This window comes from Notolepis coatsorum (assembly GCF_963971535.1).
Source record: "Notolepis coatsorum genome assembly, chromosome: 19".
Taxonomy (NCBI): Eukaryota; Metazoa; Chordata; class Actinopteri; order Aulopiformes; family Paralepididae; genus Notolepis; species Notolepis coatsorum.
Window position 1 is genome coordinate 5,956,693 of NC_140183.1, and position 10,607 is coordinate 5,967,299.

General features: G+C 40.8%; 1 protein-coding gene across 1 annotated transcript in view; it reads right to left on the minus strand.

Annotated features, from left to right (window-relative positions):
• nipal2 (NIPA like domain containing 2) overlaps positions 1 to 10,607 on the minus strand; it is a 109,089-nt gene that overhangs the window by 66,407 nt on the left and 32,075 nt on the right. The window contains 3 exon segments of the mRNA XM_084335991.1: positions 1,179 to 1,309; positions 1,311 to 1,348; positions 5,827 to 5,895. Of these exon segments, the coding sequence (XP_084192117.1) occupies positions 1,179 to 1,309; positions 1,311 to 1,348; positions 5,827 to 5,895 (238 nt within the window).

Sequence of the window (10,607 nt, forward strand, 5' to 3'; positions counted from 1 at the left end):
GACATAGTAGCATAGTACATAGTAGTATAGACATAGTAGCATAGCACATAGTAGTATAGACATAGTAGCATAGCACATAGTAGTATAGGCATAGTAGATACTATAGTAGTATAGGTATTTTAGTATTTTAATCTATGTTGTTGGCCTTGTTTCTTTTGTTATTGTATTTGTGTTGTTGTTTTGTATATGTGTAATATGGACCTTGAGTCTGGAATAAAGTCTTCATCATCATCATAGTACCATAGTAGAGAGTAGTATAGACATAGTACCATAGTTCATACAAATACAGTAGACAGTAAGAAGGTTAGATGTTTTGTGTGATGAGGTTTGTTTGCAACAGGATCTGAAGTAGAGGAGGAGTCTCTTAATGAGGCGTGTTGTACCGACACTGTGTGCAGTTGTGGGTCGTATGGAGGATTCATTGGAAGTTGCAGCTTGGCCAATTGTATGACTGAAGAGGAGATTGAGCGCACGCATATATATACACAATATACACAATATATACCAACCTTAACAATATACCAACCTCTCCTCGACAATATATACCAACCTCTCCTCAACAATATATACCAACCTCAACAATATACCAACCTCTCCTCGACAATATATACCAACCTCAACAATATATACCAACCTCAACAATATATACCAACCTCTCCTCAACAATATATACCAACCTCTCCTCAACAATATATACCAACCTCAACAATATATACCAACCTCTCCTCAACAATATATACCAACCTCAACAATATATACCAACCTCTCCTCAACAATATATACCAACCTCTCCTCAACAATATATACCAACCTCAACAATATATACCAACCTCTCCTCAACAATATATACCAACCTCAACAATATATACCAACCTCTCCTCAACAATATATACCAACCTCAACAATATATACCAACCTCAACAATATATACCAACCTCTCCTCAACAATATATACCAACCTCTCCTCAACAATATATATACAAACCTTCCCTCAACTACCACACTTCACCACTTTGTAGAACTCTGTCTATACTACTCTGCACTCAGAGTGTAGCACTCTAGCTTGGCACTGCTAGACGAACAATCCCACTGACCCCTAGCCGCCAGAGGTGCACCCTTCCTGCTGTAAGTCGCTCTGGATAAAAGAAGCCTCAGCTAAATGTAAATGTAGAACTCACCTATGACAGACACACAGCCCAGTGGAGCTATGAGCGAGGCCGGGGCAAAGCCGTAGGCAGTAAAGTTGCCCAGTTCCCCAACACCCATGAGAACCACGGCGCTCCACCACAGGGCAGACGTGTAGTAGGGGCCTGGAGCCTCGCTGGGCCTGACGCACATGAGCGTATTTCTGTCAGAGAGAGAGAGAGAGAGGGGGGGGTGATAGATACACAGAGAGAGAGGAGGGGGGGGAGATAGATACAGAGAGAGAGAGAGAGAGAGGGGGGGGGGGAGATAGATACACAGAGAGAGAGAGGAGGGGGGGAGATAGGAGGGAGAGAGAGAGGAGGGGAGGAGGGAGGAGAGAGAGAGAGAGGAGAGGAGAGGGGGGGGAGGGAGATAGATAGATACACAGAGAGAGAGGAGGGGGGGAGAGAGGGGGGGAGAGAGAGAGAGATACATAGAGAGAGGAGAGGAGAGAGAGAGAGAGAGAGAGAGAGAGAGAGAGAGAGAGAGAGAGAGAGAGAGAGAGAGAGTAGAGAGAGAGAGAGAGAGAGAGAGAGAGGAAAGATTACCTTATTATCGCACCCAGAGGAGTGGTAAAGATGAAGCAAATCCCCTAAACAGAAGGCTTGACACGAACAATTTCAATTAATTGCATATCCTTTATAAATACAAAGTGGTGATTAAATGTTTTCTTAAACTTCCTTTGCAGCCCTGGGAGCAATACTTCAACACTTAGAGGATCAATACTTCAACACTTAGAGGATCAATACTTCAACTCTTAGAGGGACAATACTTCAACACTTAGAGGATCAATACTTCAACACTTAGAGGATCAATACTTCAACACTTAGAGTATCAATACTTCAACACTTATAGGGTCAATACTTCAACACTTAGAGGATCAATACTTCAACACTTAGAGGATCAATACTTCAACACTTATAGGATCAATACTTCAACACTTAGAGGATCAATACTTCAACACTTAGAGGATCAATACTTCAACACTTAGAGGATCAATACTTCAACACTTATAGGATCAATACTTCAACACTTAGAGGATCAATACTTCAACACTTAGAGGATCAATACTTCAACACTTAGAGGATCAATACTTCAACACTTAGAGAATCAATACTTCAACACTTAGATGATCAATACTTCAATACATATAGGTTCAATACTTCAACACTTAGAGGATCAATACTTCAACACTTAGAGGATCAATACTTCAACACTTAGAGGATCAATACTTCAACACTTAGAGGATCAATACTTCAACACTTAGAGGATCAATACTTCAACAGTTATAGGATCAATACTTCAACACTTAGAGGATCAATACTTCAACACTTAGAGGATCAATACTTCAATACATATAGGATCAATACTTCAACACATATGATCAATACTTCAACACTTAGAGGATCAATACTTCAATACATATAGGATCAATACTTCAACACTTAGAGGGGCAATACTTCAACACTTAGAGGATCAATACTTCAACACTTATAGGATCAATACTTCAACACTTAGAGGGGCAATACTTCAACACTTAGAGGATCAATACTTCAAAGGATCAATACTTCAACACTTAGAGGATCAATACTTCAACACTTAGAGGATCAATACTTCAACACTTAGAGGATCAATACTTCAACACTTAGAGGATCAATACTTCAACAGTTATAGGATCAATACTTCAACACTTAGAGGATCAATACTTCAACACTTAGAGGATCAATACTTCAATACATATAGGATCAATACTTCAACACATAGGATCAATACTTCAACACTTAGAGGATCAATACTTCAATACATATAGGATCAATACTTCAACACTTAGAGGGGCAATACTTCAACACTTAGAGGGGCAATACTTCAACACTTAGAGGATCAATACTTCAATACATATAGGATCAATACTTCAACACTTAGAGGGGCAATACTTCAACACTTAGAGGGGCAATACTTCAACACTTAGAGGATCAATACTTCAACACTTAGAGGATCAATACTTCAAAGGATCAATACTTCAACACTTAGAGGATCAATACTACATCAACAATAGTTTAACATTTTGGGCAATTTTACATTTTAACTGTTGAAAATGCAATGAGATTGAAAAACACAATTTTCATGGTACTGAATCTTTTACCATTTGAGCAGAATCTCTACACACACCTGAGCTCACTCCCATGGTACGCCACTGTGCCATAATGTTTGACAGTAACTACGTCATCCACTCTCTCTTTCATTCAGTTATCCACATCCGTCACCCCTCCCACACACAGTAAACAAACACACCCATTAGCTAGCTTTTCATAAAGGGTGAGTCGTTTACACTTGCTCTATAGACACTGAAACAAAGAAGGTATTTGTGTAATTCTATAATGGTTGAAGATGCATCTGTACTGCATCAGTGCTGCAGGGTTTTCTAAAAAAATGCGGGTTGATTGATTGATTGAAAACTTTATAACAGATTGCAGAATGGGTACAATACAGTACGGCTCAATACACACAATTGTTAAGGGGATGCAGACCAGAGAAATACATTTGTCTTGTTTACATCAGGGTCCCCCATTTTCAATTCATAATGACATTAATGACATACGCAACATACAGATATATATCATGACATTCTGACATACATGACATACAGGTATGCAGTACTGTTACATTTGTGACATACAAGATATGCAAATATACAGTACTGTTAAACAGAGATCCTAACAGAAAATATATACATACGAGGGGGAGCAAACTGTACATTAGGAGGGGGTGGGAGGGGGGGTTTGGACGAGCGAATCGTCGAACGAAAGGGGCTAAGGATTAGCTAAGTTCGATAGACAGCATTAGCTAGCTTGATAGGATGATGTGTTGACTGCTAAAAGATTTCAATAGCAATGGCAACTCGATATTACAAAAACAGAACTTACTGAGGGTGAGGGAGGAGCAACTGTGTAGCGTATAATGCAGCAAGCATGCAAAGAGTGGAGCTATCCGGATGCAAGTCTAGCCTAGCTGTAAGAAAACACCTCTCCCAGAGTTTAAGCTAGGTTAGCTGGTCCATATCGACTTCCATTTATTTGTGCTAAGCTAGGCTAGCTTGCAGCCGGATAGCTTTCTACTGAACGCACACAGAGGAGATTGGTATCTATCTTCTCGTCTGACTCTGGAGAAGACGCTAATAATGTTAGTGTGTTCCTCGCATGAAGCATCTGCCGTCGGTTGATAGTCTATCGTGGGCACACAGTCTCGTCACCATTGCCATTATTATTATTATTATTATTATTATTATTATTATTATTATTATTATTATTATTATTATTATTATTATTATTATTATTATTATTATACATTACATATTTTCCTTTTATTTAGTCTTCAACACTTTGAGTGCCAGCCACGAGAAATCTCGTTAGTTCATGCCATGCGTTGAGTGCCACGAACGAGAAATCTCGTTATTTAATCGCAATTTTTTTTATTATCGATTTCCATTAATTTTTCATCAATCTAGCCTCACGTTACCAGTGGGGATCTATCTGAGCTCGAACAGGGAAAATACCGCCCCCTATCGTCTCTCCGAATGGTATTGCACCCATTGGATTGGACTGAATGAAATGGATGGGAAAAAAAGAGTCCGGAATCCACATTTTACTTGTCAGGCATGTAACCGGAGACGATCCCAGTCATTGCCCACCCTCAGAACAGCGTGGAATATATGTTTCCAGTACCCAGCGTTGGATCAATAAACGCGATCGATATTTGGAATGGCGATCAGGAATTGGAATCATCTTTTTGGAGGACATCTGATCTGAGGTAAGGAATCTATTTTACCAGTATTGGGATAATCAGAGCTCTTTTCACCTATATCTCAGCGTGTCCCGTATGTGTGTGTGTGGCTGTGAGTGTGTGTGTGCTGATCAGGAAATAAGATAATAGAATTTTCAGCCCGCTTCTCTAGCGTGCATAAGTACACATATACTATTGATAATCTAGCATTTATTTGAAAACGATTCATAAATAGGCCGAAAAATTACAACGTGTTTAGTGTATGCCAGTAAAGTGCAATTCCTGCAGAATCTTTCATTTTTTTCTGGAAGTTTAAAAAAACTAGCGTTTATCAAAATGGTATAAAACGGAAATGTAATGATTAAGAAACAATCCGTTTCGACAATGTTGACTGCAAACAAGTCATTGATAAGCGACGGGCGTATTAGACACATAGGCATAATTTAAGATATAGTTTATGCGGTCGCAAATGTGCTCGCCCTCCCATTGACTACAGCGCTGGCACTCAAGCGCTATTTCTGGCGCCCCCTGCTGGCACTCAAAGTGTTAATATTACTTTCTTTCATATTTCAATCATTACCAGGCATCAACTGCCTTTTTGTGTTTTAATAAATAGGGGGTTAAGTGTCTTGCTCAAGGACACATCGACACGCTGTCCGGGAGGAGCGGGAATCGAACCGGGAACCTCCGGATTGCCCGCCGACTGCTCTACCTCTGTCGCCCCATAATCGTTACCAGGCATTAACTGCCTTTTTGTGTTTTAATTCCATGCAGTGTAAGTCAGCAGCCATTCCCTTCAGTTTACTTCGTGCAGAAACAGAGAACGTAAACAAAGAGAAAGATGACGGTGTGTTTACCCACCTGTAGGTTGAGCGAAACGCTGATGAGGACGTTCCCACATATGGAGATGATTATTCCCAGGAGATAAATCTGTGGAGTGGAAACACACGTCAGTACAGACTCATTACACACACTGCTGCTAACAGACACCTTGTATTGTGTACATTACTTATTACACACACTGCTGCTAACAGACACCTTGTATACATTACTCATTAGAACAAACTTGAGGGACCCTAAAGGCCCTCCCATAGTCGAGCGGAACGTACGCGGAGCGGACTCCGCAGAGGTCCACGCGGTCTCTTTGAGCTTTCATAGTCGAGCGTACCTCCGCGGACCTCCGCGTACCAATTTCCTACATGACTCGTGCCAGTTTACACAATTTCCCCCACGCTGTTCAACTACTGTCATGTGGTCGTCATCCGATGTCAAAGTAAAGAGTCTAGGTTATCTCCGTTTCCAATATTTTCAGTTTTACACACTTCATTTAGAAAAGCCATTCAAACTTCTCACGTTTCTTCAGATGATGAAAAAAGACAAAATGTATATGAATTGGAATGGATGACGATTAGTGATAGTAAAACTAAATTTAGCGTCATCTACCTGCCAACGTTTTACCGGACCAATCCTACCCATTTAATCATGATCCTGCCCTACTCTCACTTGGCACAGAGTCCGGTCCGAGTACGTTCCGCTCAACTATGGGAGGGCCTTAAGAACCATCCAGTCATTTGATCAAGTTGAATAGGTTCCAATATTCCAATCTAACAGTGAAGAGATATAAACATTTACATTTACATTTAGTCATTTAGCTGACGCTTTTATCCAAAGCGACTTACAAGTTCTGTACGACAAGACATCAGGATCATATAAACAGGTTGTTTACCAATTAGGGCTTTAAAAATAAATAAATACCAGTTTTTGTTGCGCCTTTCTGTAAGAGAAGGCCAACCCACCCTATCATACAGGACACAATGGTGAGTAGTATCATATCTGTCACCAGTAATAAACCTAAGAGCTGAGTGATATGCAGAATCCAGAGGTTTAAGAGTGGATGCCGCAGCATGCCTATAAATTACATCACCATAATCCAAAACTGATATGAAGACTGATTCAACTATTCTTTTTCTACTAAATAGAGGAAAATTGGATCTGTTTCTGTACAGGAAACCAATTTTCTGTCACAGTTTAGAGGCAAGATTGTCCACATGGAACTTAAATGTAAATTTCTCGTCAAGCCACAGGCCAAGATATTTATACTCAGTCACTCTCTATACAAGAGCCACATCATAAAAAAATTGAAATATTCCCCCATAAACGGCATTTATTGGAATATTCTCGAATACACTAGAGTCTAGACACGTTGTCATTTGTCGGCCTATTTATGAATCGTTTTCAAATAAACGCTAGATTATCGATAGTATATGTGTACTTGTGTATATGTGCACGCTATAGAGGCGGGCTGAAAAATCTATTCTCTCGTTTGTTTCCTCAAGATCACACCCACACCCACACACACACACACACACACACACACATGGCACATATGGGACACGCTGTTATCTCAGTGAATACAGCTCCGATTACCCCAAGACTGGTAACATAGACTCCTTACCTTAGATCAGATGTTCTCCAAAAAGATTATTCCAATTCCTGATCGCCATTCCAAATATCGATCGTGTTTATTGATTGCTTATTGGCTGCTGTAAATATATATTCCAGGCTGCTTTCCGTCTCGCGATCAGATCCCTCATCATCAGACGGCTCGCCAGCACAATGGAGCCAGTTGGCTCCACCTCTACAGATCCCCAGGGATCTCCCAGTATAATCGACTGACCTGCAGTTACACAGGGATAGGCGGTTTTTCCCATCGGAGCTCCTGGAGGGGCTGCTCTACCAACGGGAGACTCGGTTGATGAAATATGAATTCAGATCGCTAATAAAAAAAATCAAACGACAATAGTCGTCGTCGGCACTCAACGGGGGGTCTGATAAGACGACAATAGTCGTCGTCGGCATTCAAAGTGTTAATGTATTGCACTTCTGCGCGCTTCCCGGGTTAATTTCCACTATCTGTAAGCCTACAAAAAAAACTAAATAAATAAAAACATTTGAACTAGCCTATCACAAGCGACAAATTCTGTTTCCTAATGTATTGTGCCATGTGAGCACGCTGCACACAGAGTTATTAGCTCATACTAACGTGCATCCATTTCAAATAGCGCTCTAGTCTAGCCTCTATCTATACGAGAGATACCATTGAACGAAGCGTCGAAAAACTACAGATTTCTTCGGGTCAAAGTTAACGTGTCACTCCAGCCAACGATGAGCTCTCTGAGGAACCAGCAGTACTAGAAGAATTTCCAATTCCAGAATTTCTAATTCCAGCTAGCCCCTCTGCCTGCTCCCGCCAACGTTAGCCTCACCCCATAACATTTGTGTTTTTAATTAGCATAGCCTAAATAAATATGAATTTGATTTGATTTGATTTGATTTTATTAGGGATCCCCATTAGCTGGTGCGATAGCAACCAGCTAGTCTTCCTGGGGTCCACACACAAAAAAACACACAAAAACAATCACTATTGCAAAAAACAAAATTATTAAAAGTCAGTACACACAATGCATAATGAACCTACTGTAACAATTAATATAGCTAAAATTACATTAGTGAAAAACAAAAATTACTTTACAGTGTTAAAAACAAATTAAAAACAATTTAAGATTCTTTTAAAAGTGAATCTACTGTAAATGCAGCAGAGGTTCCGAGGCAGGCCATTCCACAGAGTTAATGCTCTAAAAATAAAAGATCTCCCCAGAGCGCTGGTTCTAGGACCTGGCAATTCAAGCTGCCCACTACTGGAACCTCTAGTGTAATGCTCGTGCACAGTATTACTAAAAACAATCTGATTATGTATAAAAACAGGAGTCTTACTGCTCATGACCAACTTGAACAGCACAAGTATATTAAAAGACAATCTATTTTCAACGTTAAGCCAAGAGAGGCGGGCATGCATACGGCTCACATTAGACCTTAGTGAGCAGCCCAGTACCAACCGTGCTGCCCTGTTCTGGACCACCTGGAGCTTCCTGAGGTCACCACTGGCAGCAGATGACCACATCGCAGAATTCAAGAAGAATTCAAGAAGTTAAATACTGAATTAACAACACATTTATTAACAGGCTGAAAGTTAAAACTAATACAGGCTGAAAAACAATTAGACTATTTAATATAGGCTAAACACATTATTATCGTTATTATTGGCGCATACACTCAGATGTCTGTCATAAAACGATAAAGCGGACAGAAATGCGGGAATGTTTTGATTATATTTAAAAGGCGTTGACATTGAATCTAAATCTATAGTTTATTATCCGTGGCTGTCAGATAGACTCATTGGTTGCTCGTAATGTGGGATAGACCGGTCTATCAAGAGAGAGAGAGATAGACCGGTCTATTAAAAATAATTAATTAACAGGAACAATTTAAATAAATAACGTTAGTTGGAGATGATTTGTGTGTGCTAATTTAAGGCAGTCATAGCCCCTTTCGTGACTGATGCAAGCCTTGCATTCAGTCACGAAAGGGGCTAAGGCAGTCAATGAGTTGTGCTCTCTCTCTCTGTAGACCGGTCTATCTCTCTCTCTCTCTCGATAGACTCATTGGTTGCGCGTATATAGGATAGACCGGTCTATCCTACATTACACTTGTGACGGAGACAGACTTTCAACCTTCATTTGGGAAAAATAAATTATATGTTTAATAATAAGTAAGACAACGGATCCGTTTAACGAATTCCATATAAATCTATAGTTTATTATGCGTGGCCGTCAGATAGACGGCCAGTGTCAGTTATGACCTGGCTGGACGTTATACTTGGCACAAGACCCGCATCCAGCCCGAAACATATCGTTGAGTCTTTCGAAGATGAGAGACCCATCAGAAGGCATCACCAGCACCGCCCCCGGCTCGCAGTCACACACACACACACACACACACACACACACACACACACACACACACACACAACACACACACACACACACACACACACACACACACACACACACACACACACACACACACACACACACACACACACACACACACACACACACACACACACACACACACACACACACACACACACACACACACACACACACACACACACACGCGCGCACACACACGTGCGCACACACGTTAGGGCTTGCAGTCACGCACACACATTTCCACTCTCTATTGTGTCCAATAGACGAGCGCCCTTTTCGACCGTGTGACATTGTTCAGAAAGTTTAGTGCGCTTGACAAATTGCAATGTGAATGCAGACGAACCAAATGAAGAATGCAACAATGTTGCAACTTCACCCCCGAACCGCACAGAGTCCGCACCGAGTCCGCACCAAAACTATATGTGAAAGCGCCCTAAATGTAGGCTATAATCAATAAACAAATGCGTTACAAGCATGTGGCTTGGTTTGGGCGGAGGGAGTAACGTCACACATAATTGGCCCTACCCATTCCAAATGAATTCTGCGGTCCATGGATGGTGATGATGAAGATGATGATGATAAAGATGATGATGGTGATGATGATGGTGATGATGATAAAGATGATGATGATGGTGATGATGATGATGAAGAAGAGATGATGGTGAATATCAGGATGTTAAGGGGAGTGTTTGAGTCCAGACTCCTCACTATAATCCATTAGCAGCCTCTCCCACATCAGTCTGCAGCCCAGGCATAACAGGATCATATGAGCAGGATTCTGCAAAGGCAACTCTCACCACCAGCATGATT